Raw genomic sequence first — 20,749 nt, 5'->3', positions numbered from 1 at the left:
TGTAAGAGCTGGACAGATCTGGAAAGGGCCAAATGTGAGGAGATCTGGAAGTGTGTGTGTGTGTGTGTGTGTGTGTGTGTGTGTGTGTAGCTGGCAGAGCAGATTCTCAGGGACCCAACTTGAAACTGCACAGATTTGCTGGAACAGACTCCATATGACAACTCTTTCAGGGAAAAATCAGGATGTATTCTAGGGATCTGCTAGGATGAGCACTAGACAAGACTACCAGATGAGAAATGCCATTTCCAGCTCCCAGATTTTCACAATCTTGAGATCCACCCTTCTAGTAATGGAAGGGACACTTTGAAATTTGAGGCAAGAGGGAAAAGGACACCCATTTAGCCAGACTCCTTTATGGGAAGAGGTCGATGGGAAATGGAACTTAAGAGGATGGGAGAAGAGAGTGAGGAGGTGGGGGTGGGAGCTCTTCCTTCCCTACCACTCACTTCTCCTTTTTTTTTTTTTTTTAAACACCCATGGTATTCCTCCAAACAATCTTCCTGATACCCCTCTTTTTAAAAAAATATTTATTTATTTGACTTTGAAAGAAAGCACAAGAAGGGGCTATGGGAGGATAGACTCCCCTGCTGGAAGTCAGAGGAGCAGACTCTCTTGCTGGGTCCCAGGACCCTGTGTTAGGCAGACGTATAATCAACTGAGCCACCTAGGTACCCCCCCGCAATCCTCTCTTTCATCAACTATCTGCTAGAACATTCCTCCCCACAAACCCCACCTGACCAGCCACTTTCTTCTTTGGGTGTCCAGGTGAGACAACCAGAAGCTGGCTGAGAAATGTATTAAAGGGAATGCATGCCTCAAAATGTCACCTCCCCCGAGCAGGGCACCTCATTAGCCCACATCTCCCCAGAAAAGACCCCATGAGTTCTGATTCCGTCTGTCTGGGCTAGATAACACCTGTATCCAGTTTACTGTCAGTGACTTAGGCTGCGACAAATAAGGCAAGATTGTAAATTAGCCCAGGGACGGAAATGAGCCTGGGAACAGACATTCCTTTGTGGGAAGAGAACCACATCACAGAGCAGTAGGACTATGTAGGGAAGCTGGGACTTGTCCCCTCCAAACCCCAGTTTTTCTCTGTTCTTTTACATAAATAGCGTTTTCTTGGAAAATATGGTCCCACAGTGGTGAGGTCCAGAGGGCAGTTTCTTTGGCATGTTTTCCATCTTTTTCTCTTTAGCCACTGGGGTACTCACAGGGACCAGCATCTCTGGAGACCTCAAGGTGAGGTCACCAAGGCATGGGACATACTGACCATCTACCCCTTCTCTCACCACTAATGCTTCCACTGTTGTTTCCAGGACCCTGCGACAGCTATCTTTGCCATCATGTGAACACACTTTCCTACCTGGGGATCTCTGCCACAAGCAGTAAAGCCCTCCACTCCAGCCTTCTGGGCAGAATGACCTGGAGCCCTGCTTTCTGCCTCTGAGGGCTGAGGGTATAAGTGATGAAATGAGCAGGAGACTTCATCAATCACATTAAAAATAGTTTATGTACAGGTAGCCCCTCGCCTTCCTTCACCATTTCTTCCCATCCCTCATTTCACTAAAAAATTGTGTGGTGGTCTTTGATTATCAAATTTGGTATTCCTGGGGCATCTGAATAGCTCAGTCGGTTGAGTGTCTGTCTTCAGCTTGGGTCTTGATCCCAGGCTTCTGGGATCAAGCCCTTTGTGGGACTCCCTGCTCAGCGGAAAGCCTGCTTCTCCCTCTGCCCCTCCCCCTCCTTGTATGCCCTCTCCCTCTCTCTCAAAAAATACATAAAAATCTTTTTTTTATTAATAAAATAAAATTTTGTATTCTCCCCACCCCAGCACCTTCAAACAAGCTTCCATTCCCCCTTTTGGCACTGATGGTACCTACATAGTCCTACTGCTCTGTGATGTGGTTCTCTCCCCACAAAGGAATATCTGTTCCCAGGCTCATTTCCAGGCTCCTGTATGACTGGAGAAGCTCCAGGAAATATGACCGATGTGGGCGTGCGGATGGGAGCTGCCTGGGGCCAGAATACCAGTGTGGCTAGGATTTCCACAGTTAGGCAGAGCAAGGGTCCTGCCTGTATGCGCTCTCTAATCACCATCAGGTGAGTGAACCTAAGGAGGAGATGAGAGAGAGAAACTTGACTTAGTCCATCGCCTGCCAGAGTAGGTGCTCAAAAACCAAGAATGACCTAAGGGGATTTATGTGGACGGGGTAAAACCTTCAAAGATAGTATAAAATTTAGTATGTCAAGCAACTTCTGGGAAAGCTAGGTGAAAATATGAGGGGAATGCATTGCGTTTGCAATGCACTGATTTCTGCCTCTGCCTGCTCTTCTCCTCAGGCATGAGCATGGATGGTGTCTGTCTCTGTCCCTCTCATGACTGCCCTTAATCTTCAATGCTCTTCTGTCCTCTGTCCTTTCCTGCTTTGTTTCAACCCCTGAAGTCTTCCAGGTTAGTTGTTATCTTACCAAGGGTCTTGGAGGAAAAAGGAGAAAATGTAGGTAGAATCTAGGGCTATCCTAAGAGCATAATTTTTGGAGGATGAGGAGTACAAGAGGGTTCCAACTCAGCAACCAGTAATTAGATGACAATGTAGGGAGGTGATGATTGTGGTTGGCCAGTGTTTAAGAGACAGTCCAAGCTCGTATAGAAAAACTCAAAGTCTGTCTGTATATCAAGGCAAAGTTTAGGGAGAATAACTGTCTTCCATCTGCCTCCCATCTTTCCATCCCTCATTTACCAGGTGTCTCACTGCACTCTACTCCCATCCTTTCTTCCCCTTAAGACCCCTAAGCTCCCTCAACTCTTTCTTCTTTGCTCACTCCCTCTTACCTCTCGAAAGGAGAAGGGGGCAATCACTCTCTTGCTGGGACCGTTCCCCAGTGATTGCCGTGCCCTCTTAAAGTAGCTCTGCCAGAATAAAGTATACCCAATCATCGGCTTTTTTGGGAAAGGCTAAGGCAGGACCCATGAACTATGTGAGGCTATCTGTTCACATTCCTTATTGCTGTAGTATTTATTCTTATTGGTGAGTACTCCTCCTCCACTCCCACAAGGGCCTTCATTAATCACCTGTCCCCTCCTGCCCTTCACTGCCCTACCTCTGACTTTTAGGGCTTGGCCCTGACACGCCTGTTTTCTTTATCTCTAGTTCTGAAAGTGGAAAAAAAGTCTGCTAACTCCGTGGTGGTGTGCATGGAAGTTGCGGTGACAAGTAGGGAATGGAGTATGAGGGAAGGAAGCCAGAATTTGCTGTCCTTGTCTCTCTAAACCTCAAACCCATGATTCATTTGCAGACCGACCTCCTGACCTTACATCTCTCCCAAAACTGATCTGAACATCACCCCTATCATCTCCAACTTTTCCTCTGCTCCTATGCCCTTGTCAACTTTGTCTCCACGCCTCCCTTAGGTGGTTGCCTGGTTAGTATGGGCACTTGTTATCACGGGGTCAGGTCCTGGGTTAGGAGGACCTGGGAGAGTTGGAGGAGCATCCTTGGGGTACAAGAGTGGGTGGCACTGAGGTTTGGACAAAGGATAGGCGGCATTCACTCCCCTCTGCAATCTGGTGCCCTTCCTTCCATCGGTACCATCCCTGGCTCTCCCTCCTGGGCTTTGCTTTGCCTGCTCATGTTCCTTCTCACTTGGTGGGCAGTACTCATTGCTATGTTGCTTATCCTTCTGCTCCTGCTCTATACATTCTACAAGAAACCTGGTAAGTGAGCAGGCCAGTAAGGGGATGAGGAAGTGAGATACAACTCAAGGTGGACACCCATTAGAAATCCAGAACTACCAACAGTAACTCATTTCCTCTCCTGCCTGAGAAATGAGGCCCCACCTCTAGTCATTCTGCAACCCACCTTCCTCAGCAGATGTGAACTGGAGCTCTTCAGTCCAGGCGGGCACCTATCACATGCCTCTGTCCTATTCAGTAAGCTTGAACAGTGTGCAGGACCATGTCAAGAACTTCTGGTGAGGGAGTCTCTAGACCAGGGGTTGAACACTGGTGGCCTCTGGACTGGAGCTTAGCTGTACAAGTTTAGTTCAGATCATACAGAATTTACAATTTTTAAAACTAATTGCCAATATTTAACATGCAACTGGTAGTTTGAGGCCTCCATCCCATAGGACACACTCACTTGGAGCCAAGTAGTTGCTGCCCCACAGAACAGGACAGGTATTCCTATGTTTGTCACAGTTCTCACCTGGTACTTTAGTCTTTGCTCTTATATGTCTGATTCTTACAGGCTTTTGAGTTTCTAATTGCTGCTCTAGCCATAAAAGGAAACCAGCTTTCCCAAATCCGGGAGGGGAAGGGTAGAGAGAGTAGGCCTCCTTGAGGAAGGATGCTCCCTGGCAAAGCAGACACCACAGGAATCAGGGTTCTCAGCTTCCCTCATTGCGCTGTGAGATGGAAAAGCCCAATATTCTTGGTTTCTCCCTAAAATCCTCTCTAAAATCCCCCAGTGGGTGGGGAGGAGCTGATCTCTGTTCCTTGCTGAATTTGGGGTTTCTTTTTTCTGCAGCTGGAAGCCTTTTGAAGCCTTTGTGATATTGGTTTCACAAAGTGGTATTGTGATCTTATACCAGAGAAGCAGAAGCAAAAGAACCACTAAAGGGGGAAACTGAAACGTACTTCTTTCAATATTCCTGTTCCTTCAGGCCACACCTCTGAGCAGGATTTACAGGTGAATCAAAGTAGGTATACAGGAACAGGGCCAGCAAATAGGGAAACTGTCTGAGAGTAGGAACTGACCATGGTGCTCACCTGTCCTCTGCTTTCTTCCTAATTGTGTAGTCTGAGTGGCATGTATCTTCATGAAGTCCTGCAACAACATTTCCAGGATGCCGCCCTCATAGTCATGAGTTTGGCGAAACTCCAAACCACAGAGCAAATACTCCAGGGCAGAGCTAGTCTCAAGGCTAGGTGAGCTGAGAAACAGGTTCCCTTTCTCACACTGCCTTCTGTAACAGGAGCCTACCTCTGATCCTTTAGTCAGTCTGCTCTGGGGACCTATATATGACTCAGTTGGATGCTGTCCAGGGGCCTGACAATCCCCCAGTGTCTTCACTTGTGGAAATCAGCAGCAGACACTGACCCTGTACTGCCACTAGGAGACTTGGGAGAGACTGAGCTAGGAGAAGTCCACAATTCGGGACTCAAGGAGCCATGATTTTAGTCTCTGGTTTTACAAACTGTGAGGCTATCTTAAGAAGCCTCAGCCAAGAGCCCAAGCTCCCTAAAGAAGTCTCCTACTAAGCAGAACCAGCTGGGTCTATGGGGCTAAAAAAGGTCCCCCTCCGAGATCCATTCCATCCCACAATATTAATAAAAACTTACAATACCCGAGGCTAATACAAAATAATATGCTTGATTCCCATTTACCAAATTAACTCCCCAAGCCTAGAGAGGCAGAGATCATTCTTGTCCTCAAATATATTCATGGAGAAGAATTTACCTTTCTACCTCTATCCCAAACACTCTGTCTTCTACCCCCAAATTTCTGATTATAAATGTCCATGTCTCAGTGTATTTTCAAACCATTTATGGGCCGCTCCTTGTCAATGAAAAAAGTGTTTATCAGCACTTTCTACTTAGTACGCAACCAGTAACTTACTCTTTTCCCAAGTGCATATAATCCCAATTTGTTTTATCTTTTGGCCCAAGTCTTACTTGATAGTCTTTGATTATCTCTGGTTTACCTCCACAGCAACTTACTCATTCATTCAGCAAATGCTAACTGAATGTCCACCCTATTCTAAGTACTGGGAGATTACACGGCAATGAATAAAACAAGATAAAAATCCTTCATCTCATGGAGTTCCTATTCTAACAAGAGGAGTCAAACAACAAACACAAATAAAACTATTAGGTGAGGGATGCCTAGGAGGCTCAGTGGGTTAAGCTTCTGCCTTAGGCTCAGGTCATGGTCTCAGGGTCCTGGGATTGAGCCCTACATCCGACTTTCTGCTCAGTGGGGAGCCTGCTTCCCTCTCTCTGCCCACCTCTCTGCCTTACTTGTGATGTCTGTCAAATAAATAAATAAAATCTTTTTTTAAAAAACCTATTAGATTAGAAGGTGATAAGTGCTATGAAGAGAAATAAAACAGGAAGGGGGCTAAAAAGTGCTGGAGGAGTGTAATTTTAAGTAGGACTGTCAGAAAGTCCTCACTAAAGAAAGAAAAAACATAGAGCAAAGACTTAAAGATTATGAGACTAATGGAACAAGCTCTAGCTGAGGAAGAGTTCTTGAGCAGAGGGAGCAACAAGAATGAAGACCCTGAGGGCACGTGCACCTGAACATTTATAATAGCAATGTCCACAATAGCCAAACTATAGAAAAAACCTATATGTCCATCAACAGATGAATGGATAAAGAAGATGTTATATATATACACACAATGGAATACTATGTAGCCATCAAAAGAAATGAAATCTTACCATTTGCAACAATGTGGATGAACTAGATGGTATTATGTTGAGCAAAATAAATCAATCAAAGACAATTATCTTTTTTTTAAACAACTTTTTTTTTTTTTAAGATTTTATTTATTTATTTGGCAGACAGAGATCACAAGTAGGCAGAGAGGCAGGCAGGGAGAGGAGGAAGCAGGTTCCCTGGGCTCAATCCCAGGACCCTGGGATCATGACCTGAGTCAAAGGCAGAGGCTTTAACCCACTGAGCCACCCAGGTGGGTGGGTTAAGACAATTATCTTATGATCTCCCTGATATGAGGAATTTGAGAGGCAAAGTGCAGGGTTTGGGGGTAGAGAAGGAAAAAATGAAACAAGATGGGATCAGGAGGGAGACAAACTATACAAGACTCACAGAACAAACTGAGGGTTGGCTGGGGGTGGGGAGGGTGGTATGGAGAGGGTGGTTGGGTGAGGGACACTGGGGAGGGTATGTGCTGTGGTGAGTGCTGTGAAATGTGTAAGCCTGATGGTTCACAGACCTGTACCCCTGGGGCAAGTAATACACTATAGTTAATTAAAAAAAAAAAAAAAGAATGAAGACCCTTGAGGGGCTGGCAGATCTTCATTGTTTAAGGAAAAACAAAAAGGCCACTATTGCTGGAACAGAATGATCAAGGTGAATAGCAGGAAATGAGGTCAAAGAAGTAAGTGGGGAGATGCAGGGCAGATCTGGAAGGTGTAACAGACCTTTGAAGGACTCTAGCTTTTACTGCAATACAGCAAGACACAGAGGGTTTTGAGCAGCAGAGTAACATAATCTGGCTTTTATGTTAATACCATTCACTGTGGCTGCTGTGTTGAAAATGGAGTTTAAGTGGACAGTGGTAGAAGCAGATACACCAGCTACTGCCACATCAGAGACAGAGAATTCTGGCTTGGTCTACGGTGGGAGCAATGGAAGTAAGAAGAAACAGGATTCTGGATATATTCTGAACGTAAAGTCAGTGTGATTTGATGAACTGGAGGAGATGAAAAACAGGTGCCAAGTAACACCAGGGCACTTTGATATGAACTAGAAGGATGGGGTTGTTGAAGTCAGCAGCAAGAAGATGGGGAGGAAAATAAGTTTAGTTTTGTGGATGTTAAATTTGAGATATCAGGCATCCAAGTTGAAATGCCAATTGGCAGCTAAATATTCAGAACAGAAGTTCAGGTTGGGGCTAAAAAATTGGGAGTCACCCACATTGAAATAGTTTTAATGTAGAAGACTGGACAAAATCACTGAAGGTATGTGTGTACAGAAGCAGTCCAAGGACTGAACCCTAGAGTTACTAGCTTGTGAAAATGAGGAGAAACCATCAAAGGAGACAAACAAAGAGCAGTCAGTAAGCTAGGAGGCAAACCAGAGAATGTGTCCTAAAGCCAAGTAAAGAAAATGCTTTTTCTTTACTTTTTCTTTACTTGGGAGGGAGTGTCAAAAGCTGCTGATAGCCTACATGGGATGAAGCTGAATAGGCCATTAAAGTTAGCTATGTGAAGTCACTGGTGACCATCATAAGAACCATCATAAGAACAGCCTGGGGACGCCTGGTTGGCTCAGGTCATGATCTCGGGTTCCTGGGATAAAGCCCCTGCTCAGCAGGGAGTTTGCTTCTCCTTCTCCCTCTGCCCCTCCCCCAACTCAAGCACACATGTGTGTGCTCGTGCTCCCTCTCTCTCCCCGTCCCTTGCAAATAAATACGATCTTATAAAAAAAACAAAAACAAACAAAAAGACAGCCTTGGTGGAGTGGACTTCTTCATAGGGAGTTGGTTGCGAGGAACTGGAAACAACTTTTTAAGATGTTTTGCTATAAAATGGAGCAGAAAAATGGGAAGCAACTGAAAGGGGAAAATGGGTGCAAGAGGCAATCATGTGTTTTCAGATGAGGAAAATGAAAGCATAACTGTGTGCTGAGAGGAAGATCTAGGAAGAAAGGGAAATACAGACTCTACAGAAAACGAGAGAGAACTGAGAGATGTCCTGAAAGGCTAGAGGATGGGATGGACCATCAAAGTAGTTGGACAGGAGCATGGACAGTTTGTTTCAGCATGGATTCTCAATGACATTTTAGCCTAGGGAATTCTTTGTGTGAGGAGCTGTTCTGTACATTGCAGGGTATTTTGCAGCATCCCTGGTCTCTACCCAGTAGCCCTGTCTCCCAGTTGTGACAACCAATGTCCTCTGGGGAGCAAAATCAATCCCAACTGAGTATATAGTAACAAGTATTTTTTTTTTTTTTAAAGATTTTATTTATTTGTGGGACGCCTGGGTGGCTCAGTTGGTTAAGCAGCTGCCTTCGGCTCAGGTCATGATCCCAGCGTCTTGGGATCGAGTCTCACATTGGGCTCCTTGCTCGGCAGGGAGCCTGCTTCTCCCTCTGCCTCTAGCCTGCCACTCTGTCTGCCTGTGCTTGCGCTCTGTATTTCTCTCTCTCTCTAACAAAAAAAAAAAAAAGATTTTATTTATTTGACAGACAGAGATCACAAGTAGGCAGAGGCAGGCAGAGAAAAGAGAGGAGAAGCAGGCTCACCGCCGAGCAGGGAGCCCGATGTGGGGCTCGATCCCAGGCCCCTGGGATCATGACTTTAGCCGAAGGCAGAGGCTTTAACCCACTGAGCCACCCAGGCGCCCCTACAGTAACAGGTATTAACAGTATACTGCTAATACAGGAACAGAAGGGAAAGCAGAGTACACTGGAACAAATACTGTAAGGTGGTTGGATGTAGTGGTGGGAGCTCATGAATGTTCTGATAGTTTCTATCTTCTCACTAAAATAGGAGCCAAAGAGTGAAAATCAGGGGAGACACAGATTTGAGGGGCTAGAAGGTATAAAATGGTTACTGGAAAGAAGGCAAGTGAAAGGACTAGGGTATACTGTGAGGTGGCCTAAGTTTCGGGACGATGCATTTAAAGCAAGACGAGTTAGCTTGGCTGTTTTTCGCTAGCCCTTTCAGCTGCATGGCTCTAGGAATCAAGTATGTGAAGAGTTGAAGTGTGACAAAAGCAAGAAGGGCAAGAGAGGTGAGGGCATTGGTAGTGAAGTGCTCATAACTGGAGTTCAGCAGGAGGGGAATGAAGACACACAGGAGATGAGGTCAGTGGAAAGGAAAACCAAAAGATTGCAGGGCCTAGTAAAGAGGTGAATTGTTAGACTCAGTGCACCAAAGGAAATGATCTGGAAAGACAGGAGGGATGTCTGAGATTGAGATATGGTGGGGCTATAGGTCTAGACTAGGACCAAGGGAATGAGTGGTTACAGGAGGGGCAGGGGGACAGATCATGGGAGCAGCACAGAGCTGAGACCAGAGCATTAGAAGGATGATCCACATAGGTACTAAAATCGAGATCTGGGTTTTTTTTTTTTTTTTTTAAAGATTTTATGTATTTATTTGAGAGAGAGGGAGAGCACGAGTAATGGGGAGGGACAGAAGAAGGGGGAGAAGCAGACTTCCCGCTGAGCAGGGAGCCCACCTCGGGACTCCATCCCAGGACCCTGGGATCATAACCTGAGCTGAAGGCACATGCTTAACGAACTGAGCCACCCAGGCACACCTAAAATCAAGATTTAACAGGAGCGGCTGTGGCATGGTCTAGTCTAATAAATGACATGTGTTTCAAAGGTAAGGTGTGGTAGGGATGAGAGGGAACAGACAACACAGAATGAGGAAAAATGAGGACACCCCCACCACCACCTCCAGTGTCAGTGGTACAAAGGATGTGGGGGAGAGAAAACAGTACCACTAGAGGCGGTAAGAGAAGCAGAGTCCTCAGGAGAAACTGGGGCTCTGAGCAGGAATGTAAAGAGAACTTTCAGAAGAGAGCTTGAGGATATAGGAAATTTTACGAATAACCAGCTATTAGTTCCAAAGAGCACAAAAGGATTTCAGGAGAAACAAAAAAAGGCGTGGAAAGTAATGGTTATTAGAGTGCAGAGCTGAAGGTGCCTTGGTAGTTTGCGACTTCTCATGGTGACTAACAAACAAGATAAAGCCCACGATGACATTAGTTCTGGCAGCTGAAGCAGGGAGGGAGGGATCCAGGGCACCCCTACAGGCCTGCCCCTGGAAGTGTGTGGAGTATGTAGGAATAAGTGCATGGAGAACAGTTTTGCTCTTTAGTTACAAATTAGTACAAAATGAGACCTGGCTCCCGGGTATTTTAAGGCAAGTCCTAAGAACCTACCTCAAAGAATTTAAATGAGATGACAAACACAAAGCAGTTGGCATGAAGCAGGACACTAAAATAGTATTAGTAATGATACTATTATTATTAAGAGGATGTTAGAAGAGCACCTAAGATGGCCCCCTCCAGGGCGCCTGGGTGGCTCAGTGAGTTAAGCCTCTGCCTTCAGCTCAGGTTCATGGTCTCAGGGTCCTGGGATCGAGGCCCACATCGGGCTCTCCGCTCAGCAGCGAGCCTGCTTCCTCCTCTCTCTCTGCCTACTTCTCTACTAACTTGTGATCTCTCTCTGTCAAACAAATAAATGAAATCTTTAAAAAATATATATATATATATTAAAAAAAATTTTTTTAACTTCATTTTAAATTTTTTTAACTTCCATTTTAACTTCAAAGCAGCAGCCCTGAACAGTCGGCCAAGGCTCTGCTCTGACCCTTACCTCCCTACCCATTCCCCCACCAACAAGAATTTATCCAGTGCCAACCCTGTGTCATTCTTGATTAACACAAGCCAATCACCAAAAACATACAAAACCAAAAACAGTTTATTGCTGAGTCAACCTGAGGTTCAAACGATGGGAGACAGGAGTCCATAGCCTTGCCAGGACTCTCAGGTCAGGACAGAGATTAAGGCCCAAGTTCCCGTAGGCTCCACTTAGGCACTACCTACTCTGATCCTGTTAACCTTGTTAGTCCCTCCAAGTCACTTCTACTTCATCTGTCCGATACCTGTGGGAAAAAAAAAAAAAAAAAAAAAAACCAGAAAACCTGGTGGACAGCTATCCCTTAGAAGCTTCCATTCTTCTCTACCCTCATGATTCTGGACCCTCTTCCCTGCTGATTTTTGCCTACCTCCCATATAATTCTATCTACCCCTGCAAGGAGGATACACACCTCTGCGTGATCCCAGAATCACTAAGGGGGGTCCTGTGTCCTGCCCGAAACATCTCCCAGCCAGCCTGGGCAATCATGGCTCCATTGTCAATGCAGAATCTAGGAAGAACAAAGACATGAAATTTGGGATTCAAGGGTGAAGAATCATAGTAATTGGAGGAAAAAAAGAAAAAATCAAGAAAGGGAAAGGGCCTTTACCTCTCATCTGTGGCAAAAAGCCGGGCTCCACGTTCCTGGCACATTGTCTCCATCATTTCCTGTAGCCTCAAATTACCTGTGAGGAGGTAGGGGTTAGGCAGCCCTTTCTGCATGGTCAAGCTGTACACCTCATGTGTGTTTACTTACAATTATGAAGTAGGGGTTTGGGGACAAGCTAGGAAGCAGAAACTTCTAATTTTCCCAAACCCTTAAGAGATTTAGACTAGCAGGAGGAAGACACTAATGTCCAAGAACAGGAAAGAGGCGCACAGTTCAATGATACATACACCCCACACCTCCCACGATGAGGGCCTCCTGGGAGCCACAATGTGCCATGGCTCGCTCTGTGATCTCTACCAGCATTGCAAACACGGTTTCCTGTGGGGGACAGATAAAGTGAGAACAACAGAGGGGATCCTGGTTCTGTTCTACTACGTAAAAGCTCCTCCAGACCCAACTTTCTCTCCCGGCATTTTATCCCATTACCTGCAGAGAGAAACATAAATCCTCAGGAGTACACTCGCCTGTGGCCAGCATCCGCTGGGCTACATCCTATAATTAAAGAAAATAAATAAATAAAGGTTTAGGGATGACGTGAGAGCAAAAATTAGTGTGCCTGGAGGATCACTGTGTCTCACTACAATTCCACTTACCAGCATGTCTACACCGCACTTTGCCTTTCACTGGCACTGAGCTATGGAATGGGCAGCATTTATTCGGAATTCAATCACAAATGTCTGCCCTGGCACCCCCTTCCCTCCCAACCCCTTACTCGGCTTAACTTTCTCCCTAATGCTTATCATTATCTGACCCTTTTTATTGTGTTATTATCTTCTGCCCCCACTTGTTTCTTTGTCACTACCACCCCCCAAGACAAGTAAGTGCCAAGTACAAAGAAATTTTTATTTTGCTCTATGCTGTACTGCTACTGCCTGGAACAGTGCCTGGCACACAGATGTTTAATAAATATTTGCTTAATGAATTTAGTCAGCATCATTAATACAGACAGGAAATACAATGGTGAGCAAAACAGATACGCCTCATTAAAAAGCATGGCAGTGCTCTCTCTTCACCTGTCCCACACTCACCTCAATGAAAGACAGTATCCCCGAGAATGAAACGTCCATCCCCTTCACAGTATATGGCAGCTCAACTAGCTTCTTGCCTCTGTGTGGGAGTGAGCGTATGAGGCATGAAGGCTTTAGTCAGCTGGCTGCTCAACCTCCAAAGTGCTCCCAAACCTCCTTACTGTATGTAGAGGGAAATCCCGGAAGACCCACCAGTCAGCCTTCTCCCTCTTATGTTCCCTTACCGCTTTGCCATCTGTTCAATATTGTAGCCTGGACTGGGGTCATTGGAAATCTAGCAGAAGGTAAAAGAGGAAGGAATCAGATATTCAGAAAGCATAAGAAACTAATTCACTATTTCCTACTTCCATTTCCATGGCTCCCCAGAAATTTATCCATACCTTATGTTTTCTCTAGCCCCAGTGGCTTACCTTCAGCACTCGAGCAAAACGATCCAGACAATTACCCACAGCAATATCGATGGTTTCCCCAAAGATGCGGTAACGATGTTCTGAATATGCAATCACCTAAGGGTGATGAGGATGTCCATGAAACCTCAAGTCTGTAAAGAGGAGTATTTGGCTTTGGGGAAGAACATAGCAGAGGATCAACATGGCCGCTGCAGCTTCCAGTAAAAATGGAACAAAAGAACTCACCCAAACCCTGAATAGGTACTTTCTCATAGCTCTTATCTCAGAAGTTTATATGTACCTTGAGGATTCCCAGAGCAGGTTCCTAATCTACAGAAGGCACCCTAGGTCAGGGTAGAAGCAATTCTCATTTCAAATACATTTCTCTAGCTTGGAGGTTCCCAATATAGCCTTTAAAGGGAGTCTTGACAGTATGGACTAAGCAGGCTTTCTGGCTTGGAGGCATGGAACCAGAGTCCTTCTAGACTATTCTACCAGGGCAGTGTTATTTGGAAACAACACAAAAGGCAGAGTTGAAAACCTCCAAAAATCCTATACCGGATCACACTAATAACACACCCAACTCAGCATGGCAAACAACTTATGTTCATTCTTCACATATGACCAGCTTCTACCAGAGAATATTTACCACCCACTGACACGTATATTTCTGACATTCAGTGTCTCCTTAAGACCATAAGAAGTCCTTTCCCTTTCTGATGCTGCTAAGGATTTCCTTCCATTCTGATATAGATTGTAATCTGCTGTTAAAAGGCTGGCCACAAAAGGGAAAGGGGAAAAAAAAATTCTGCCTTTCTACTTCTGTTGTCTACTCCCCTACCCAATCATCTCCCTGTTTTCCCACCTTAACACATTTCAAGAGGGAAGAAGAGAAAACCATCACTGCTTCTCTTCAGTAACTCTTGCAAGCCTCCATTGCTACTGTGCATACCCCAAGTCCCTAATTTTGTATGCCATCCTTCAGGCCCCTGCCAGCTATATGTCCTCTACCTATAAAAGTTCCCACATCATTTTTATAGGAATATGTGCTTCATCCTAAATAACTATGTCACAAAATAAAGTTTTAAGCCTTTCATTAGCTGGGGATGATCACTTTTTCTCAAAATAACCCTGTCAGGTGTTCCATGGGAAAGAAAAAGACTAGAGTTCTCCAATCACAACCGAAAAGGGTCTTGCGTGGTACTCCAAACAACTCTGGCTTCACCTATAAACTTAAAATGCCTTCTACCACTTATAAAATGTTTTTTAAATTATTTCTGTTTTCACACTCTTAACAACTTCTATTTACTACCAGTAAAGTAAAACAAAACATGAAATTATTGTGAAGAAACAAATCACACAGTGCCCCTTAGTTTTAATTGCTAAGATATAGAGAAAAAATAAGCTTCAGATTAACAAAAGAAAGAATCCTTTCATTACTTTGAAGGCTTCAATATTTACTATTCTTTTTTTTCTAAATTGGAAATTTCTTATCTTTATAACCACATATATAAAAACCATGTAAGGGGCGCCTGGGTGTCTCAGTCACTAAAGCTTCTGCTTTCCACTCAGGTCATGATCCCAAGGTCCTTGGATCAAGCCCCACACTGAGCAACCTGTTCAGGGGGAAGTCGTCAGCTTCCCCCTCTCCCCTGCTCATGCTCTCTCTCCGTCTCTCTAATAAATGAATACAATCTTTTAAATAAATAAGTGCCATCCAATATCGTGATCATCCTGTCCAAATCTGCAATACTGCAAACTTTCTTGTGGGTTTTCTAGTGCATAACATTTTAGGTTCAGATGAGTCTAGCTTTGTTCTCGCAGGTGCCACACTGAGTACATGAAAGTTGCTGGCACAGTGCCTTAGAAATTACGAGGGAACGATAGAGTACTCCTAATACCTGTGTGTTTCCTCCACTGACATACAGCACAGTTGGGCTGGTGGCTCCGGTGATAAGGCGGCCCATCTCAATGTGGCCTATACAGTGGTTCACGCCCAGCAATGGCTTATTCCACAGCTGGGCCACAGTGCGGGCCACAACAGCCACAGAAACCAGTGGAGCACCCATGCCAGGGCCTAGGGGGACAGAAATGGGAGTTAGAATCCTATGGATACTGGGAAAAACAGAGCTGGGGAAAGTAAGGGATGCAAGAGGTGAGGTAGGGGTAGTGGTGGTAGGAAAGGGGAGCAGCGGGCTATTCTAACCTAGCCAGGCTCCAGGTATATTCTTCCATTGTCAACCACTATCCCAGCTATACCTTTGGTGTAGGCAATGCAATCAATATCCTGGGAGGTTAATCCAGCCTCTGTCAGTGCCTCCTGTAGCAGGTCCAGGATAACAGTTCGGTGATGCCTAGCAGTATCACCCGGAAGGAATCCTAGGAGATGGACACAGGTCAGAGATCACAGGGTTTTTCTACAGCAAAGGCAGGTAGACTTGCCTATGGTTTTGCTATAGATTCCCTGATCCAAATTGCAATTCTCTACTATTCCTAAATAAACCCATTTTACTGGCAAAACAACTGACTGGTTTTTTGTTTTGTTTTGTTTTTAACATTTACACAGTGTAGGAAGAGTCCCTTTCACTCTCCTCAAGCATCTTGTCTTCCAGGTTTTCAGATACACTCTTTCTAGCCTGTTCAGCTAGGCTGACCAGCTCTCCAGAAATGCACTTCTTCATACCCAACTCCTACTCAGCCTTTAGGACTCAATTCAAGTGAAAGCTACTTTTCACTTCACCCTTTGGTGATCTTCTCTGTGGCCCCACAAACCCCAGGCACAATCACATCTTTATACTCTACATACCACATTAGACATATAACAATTAGAGCATTATAATTATTTGTAGTTTCCCTAGTTTAATCATGAGCATCGTAAAGCACTGGCTATTTACCTCTGTAATCCTGGTGCCAAAATGCCTAAAGGAGTGATGACTAAACACAAGATATGTATTTTCTAACAAGTAACCCATCACAACATCATCATTTCAGGGAGGCTTTGCAGGTATATGCAAGTCAGTCGCCTTTTCCTTTATATGCAGGAGTTTTAAGGGATGGTGGATAAAATACAATGTAAGAGGGGCGCCTGGGTGGCTTCAGGCAACTGCCTTTGGCTCAGTTCATGATCCTGGAGTCCTGGAATCGAGTCCCACATAGGGCTCCCAACTCTGCAGGAAGTCTGTTTCTCCTTCTGACCTTCTCTCCTCTCATGCTCTCTCACTTTCTCTTTCTCACATAAATAAATAAAATCTTTTAAAAATTACAACATAATAACTTAGAAATAACATTTGTTAGATGAGTTGTAACATGTTTAGTAGTTTCACTTATTTCTCAAGACCCAATAATGCAGATATTATTATTTCCATTTAAAGAGTCAGGAACATAAGCCCCAAACCAAATACTGAACACGAATATTACTGTTCCTGTCTAACACCCAAGGTGAAAGTCTCTACACTCCTTCTCATTCTAGATAATTCTGATTGCCACTATTATACTGTTCATCATACTGCAAAGTTTTGTTCTTAGGTCCAACTCCAGAGCGGTTCCTAATATCTGCTCTTGTATCTAGCACCCAGCTGACGATTAGTATATAAAAAGCACTCAATAAAAGCAAAAGAAACCCAGAAGATCCAGGTCCAAGGGCCTGTGACTCTTCTAACCATCAGCCTGTCATGTTCATTCTGTCACATAATCTCAGAGATTCGGAGCAAAAACCTCTACAAGCTGACAATGCGCCCCACGCCCTACTTTGCTAGCCAGCGCTCAGACGGAAGGTGCGGCCGGGCCGAGGAGCGCGCGGCGAACTCTCGCCCCCCCCGCCCCCCCACGCACCGGTGCCCGGAGGCGTGACGTAAGTCCGCCGCGGATTCGCCAGCACCGCGCCATCCCGGACCACTCCCACGCCAATCTTGTTCGCGCTGCCTTCAAACCCTAGCACCGCCGGCATGGCGGAGACTGAGAGAAAACGCCGGCAGGGCTGGCTACCACAGGAGCCGCAGGGCCCTCACCAGGCCGCGCCGGACCGCGGATTCCGGAGCGCGCAGGGAGACTCAAAACGCCAGGTGCCAGGCAGAAACGCGCACCGAGACGGGCCCCAAAGGGCTCCAAGGCTCGCACGCCCGCGCCAGCCCCACCCCCGTCGTCCAGGCGACCCATCAAGGCCCCTTCAAGGATCTGTCCTCCTAACTGCCAGGGACGCTGAGCCGGCATCTGCTCCTTGCATTCCTAGCCATTCCTTTACTTCTCTCCCGTGGTCCAGCCCAGACACCTCCACTGATTTTTTTCCCGCTCTTGCCCAGCACGGGGAGCCTTCGGTCGGGACGGTAGAACGAGTCGTGCATCTGGCACACCATAAACAGCCCAAGAATGAAAGGCTGGGGCCTTCAGTCCCTGGGAGACTTGGAGGCGGGGAGCGAGAAAGGCCGAGCCTCTCTGTCACATGGCCCCAGACGACCAGCCACACGCGCTCCTCTGCCTGAGGCGGTGCTCCCCGGGTCACGTGACCATTCCCCTTACCCACGTGGGGGCACAGCGTGCAAGACTCTTTGTGCTCGGGTAAGGAGGAGCCAGGCTGGCGTCGGAGCAGGTCAGATACTGGGTTGGTCTTGTTTGCCGAGCAGAGGGGCTTCCCGGATTCTGATCCGCAAGCCTAAATCAAAACCCTGAATTAAGGCCCTCGATTGGCCGGAGGGCGGATCTCACGAGGACTGCACAAGGCATCCTGAAATGATCTAGTCTTGTGGGTGAGGGGCTGAAGGGCTTGTGGTGCCTGGAGGCGGGGAAAGGATTCAGAGATAATCTGGTTTGAGAGGCGGTACCTAGTGCGGGGGCGCCCCAGGGAGGAGTCTTTTCCCAAACCTTAGCTGACTTCACGACCTCTTCCTGTCTGCAGGGAACACGGTAAAAATACTGCTTCGGTGGGCGACGTGGTACTGGTTCAGAAAGGCTTTCGTTACAGTGATGCCGAAGCGTGGGAAAAAGGGAGCCGTGGTAGAAGACGGGGAAGAACCCAAGATTGGTAAGAGAACGAAATGAGCCCCATATCCCTAGAGGCTGCCGTGGGGGTTTCTGATTCCTTCAGTGAACGGGAAGTGGGAACGTACTCAGCGTGTTCTTGCAGATTGTAAGAAAGTCGTAACAACTCTCAGTGGGTCTATAGTAAAGCGGATCGAAGTTGCCTTTTGTCAACTTTTTATCATAGTGTATTACTTATTTTGTAGAGCCAGAAGCCAAGAAAAGTAAGGCGGGAGCAAAGAAAAACGAAAAAGAGGCAGGAGAGGGGCCAGTCTTGTATGAGGACCCCCCAGATCAGAAAACCTCGCCCAATGGTAAATCGGCCACCCTCAAGATCTGCTCCTGGAATGTGGATGGGCTTCGAGCCTGGATTAAGAAGAAAGGTTTAGATGTGAGTGAAATTCAGGGAGGGGGAAGGGACAGTCTTTCGTATTGAACGATCTTGGGATTTAATCACCTTAACATTTTAGTCCCAACGTGTAAGTTTTATTTTCCCTTTGTGTGTAGATTTTTTTTTTTTTTTTTTTTTTTTTTTTTTGGTGAAAGTTAAAAAGAGGAGCTTCACCAAGTTATAGAACTACTGTATTTTTGAGAAATGTCCAATTTTTCAACTCCATTTCTATAGTTTTAATTAATGGCTTCATCTCTTTGCCATGCACCTTGTTTTTGGACTTGCTTCACTTCATCTCCAGTTGGTCTTCCATTTAAATTACGGTTTAGGAGTGCCTCGCTAGTTGATTTTGGGGCGTCGTGAGTTGGGAGCCCCACCTGTGGCCTGGAGTTTAAATTTTAAAAATATGCCTAAAAATCTTAACTTGGCTATCCATTGCCTATGAAAGAAATACCGTCTCTTCAGCGTTGCATGTAATACTCATTTTTTCTTTTAGTTGCCAGTTATAGAATTTAGCTGTTACACTTACTAGACTTTTTCTTTAAATATTTTATTAGAGTGCACAAAGGGTTGGGGGGGCAAATGGAGAGGGAGAAGCAGACGCGCCACTGAGCAAGGAGCCCAACCCTGGGCTCATCCCAGGACCCTGAAATCATGACCTGAGCTTAAGGCAGATGTTTAACTGAGCCACCTAGGTGCCATGTTCTTATTAGACTCTTAAGCATAGTGATTGTGTCTAAGCAGTGTAGTTCTAGTACTTGGCACAGAGTCTTCAGTGAATGTCTGAATTGATAGTACTTTTTCTACTTTTCATTTCACTCACAGTGGGTAAAGGAAGAAGCCCCAGATATCCTCTGCCTCCAAGAGACCAAATGTTCAGAGAACAAACTACCAGTTGAACTTCAAGAGTTACCTGGACTATCCCATCAGTACTGGTCAGCTCCTTCAGACAAGGAGGGGTACAGTGGTGTGGGCCTGCTTTCCCGCCAGTGCCCCCTGAAAGTCTCCTATGGCATTGGTGAGACCCTGTTCATTCCTAATCCTTGAGCTCTTACAATCCAACGGCTAATACCCTACTCCAGCCCCTAATGTGAATTGCTTTTCCTTTTCTTACACCTTTTTTTTTTTTTTTTAAGATTTTGTTTATTTGACAGCAATAGAGGGAACACAAGCAGGGGGAGTGAGAGAGGGAGAAGCAGGCTTCCTGCTGAGCAGGGAGCCCAACATGGGGCTCAGTCCCAGGATGCTGAGATCATGACCTGAGCTGAAAGCGGGAAAGCGGATGCTTAACAACTGAGCTACCCAGAGGCCCCTTCTTACACTTATTTATGCTGATTTTGTTTCATCATTTCTGTAGGTGAAGAGGAACATGATCAGGAAGGCCGAGTGATCGTGGCTGAATTTGATGCATTTGTGCTGGTAACAGCCTATGTACCTAATGCAGGCCGAGGTCTGGTACGCTTGGAGTACCGGCAGCGCTGGGATGAAGCCTTTCGCAAATTCCTGAAGGGTTTAGCTTCCCGCAAGCCCCTTGTGCTATGTGGGGACCTCAATGTGGCTCATGAAGAAATCGACCTTCGCAACCCCAAGGGAAACAAAAAGAATGCTGGCTTCACTCCACAAGAGCGTCAAGGCTTTGGGGAATTACTACAGGCTGTGCCACTGGCTGACAGTTTCCGGCACCTCTACCCCAACACGGCCTATGCCTATACCTTTTGGACCTATATGATGAATGCTCGATCCAAAAATGTCGGTTGGCGCCTTGATTACTTTTTGTTGTCTCACTCTCTGTTACCTGCATTGTGTGACAGCAAGATCCGTTCCAAGGCCCTGGGTAGTGACCACTGTCCTATCACCCTATACTTAGCACTGTGACACCATCCCTAAATTACTTTAAACCTGGGAAATAAGCCCCCCAATTTAGCTTTAAAACTTAACCTCCCCAAAACATCTTTAAAAACTGCTCTCTAGAAACATGTGCACTGTATTTCCCTTCTAACAATACAAATCCTTCAACCAGCCTACTACTGATGCTTTTCTTTAAACCTCCGGATTTTTTTTACATTAAAAAAAGCTACTGATGACTTCCTTTAAACTGTCCACATGAAAATAAAGAGCCATAGTTTCAGCCTTGC

General features: G+C 45.7%; 2 protein-coding genes across 4 annotated transcripts; one reads left to right on the top strand and one right to left on the bottom strand.

The window, feature by feature from the left end:
* Nucleotides 1–11,168: 11,168 nt before the first annotated feature.
* On the bottom strand, nucleotides 11,169–17,585 carry OSGEP (O-sialoglycoprotein endopeptidase). Its single transcript, XM_059181039.1, has 11 exons — nucleotides 17,042–17,585; nucleotides 15,470–15,589; nucleotides 15,112–15,287; nucleotides 13,232–13,327; nucleotides 13,046–13,095; nucleotides 12,822–12,900; nucleotides 12,220–12,285; nucleotides 12,021–12,111; nucleotides 11,734–11,809; nucleotides 11,536–11,634; nucleotides 11,169–11,370 (listed from the first exon to the last, which is right to left on the bottom strand). Exons 1-11 carry the CDS (start codon nucleotides 17,154–17,156, stop codon nucleotides 11,331–11,333), a joined length of 1,008 nt encoding a protein of 335 aa, XP_059037022.1. The 5' UTR covers nucleotides 17,157–17,585; the 3' UTR covers nucleotides 11,169–11,330.
* A 104-nt stretch (nucleotides 17,586–17,689) lies between these two features.
* Nucleotides 17,690–20,747, top strand: APEX1 (apurinic/apyrimidinic endodeoxyribonuclease 1). 3 transcript variants are annotated; one of them, XM_059181036.1, is made up of 5 exons: nucleotides 17,690–17,795; nucleotides 18,102–18,227; nucleotides 18,430–18,614; nucleotides 19,440–19,632; nucleotides 19,972–20,747. In XM_059181036.1, the coding sequence occupies exons 2-5, from the start codon at nucleotides 18,170–18,172 to the stop codon at nucleotides 20,487–20,489; spliced, it is 954 nt and encodes a 317-aa protein (XP_059037019.1). In that variant the 5' UTR covers nucleotides 17,690–17,795; nucleotides 18,102–18,169; the 3' UTR covers nucleotides 20,490–20,747. The 3 variants fall into 3 exon arrangements, with proteins under 3 accessions (XP_059037019.1, XP_059037021.1, XP_059037020.1); XM_059181038.1 differs by having other exon boundaries at nucleotides 17,742–17,764; XM_059181037.1 differs by lacking the exon at nucleotides 17,690–17,795 and adding an exon at nucleotides 17,818–17,952.
* The last annotated feature ends 2 nt before the right edge of the window (nucleotides 20,748–20,749 follow it).

This window comes from Mustela lutreola, chromosome 7 (genome assembly GCF_030435805.1).
Source record: "Mustela lutreola isolate mMusLut2 chromosome 7, mMusLut2.pri, whole genome shotgun sequence".
Classification (NCBI taxonomy): domain Eukaryota; kingdom Metazoa; phylum Chordata; class Mammalia; order Carnivora; family Mustelidae; genus Mustela; species Mustela lutreola.
Note: the sequence above shows the minus strand (reverse complement) of the source record. Positions and strands in the feature narration are given on the sequence as shown.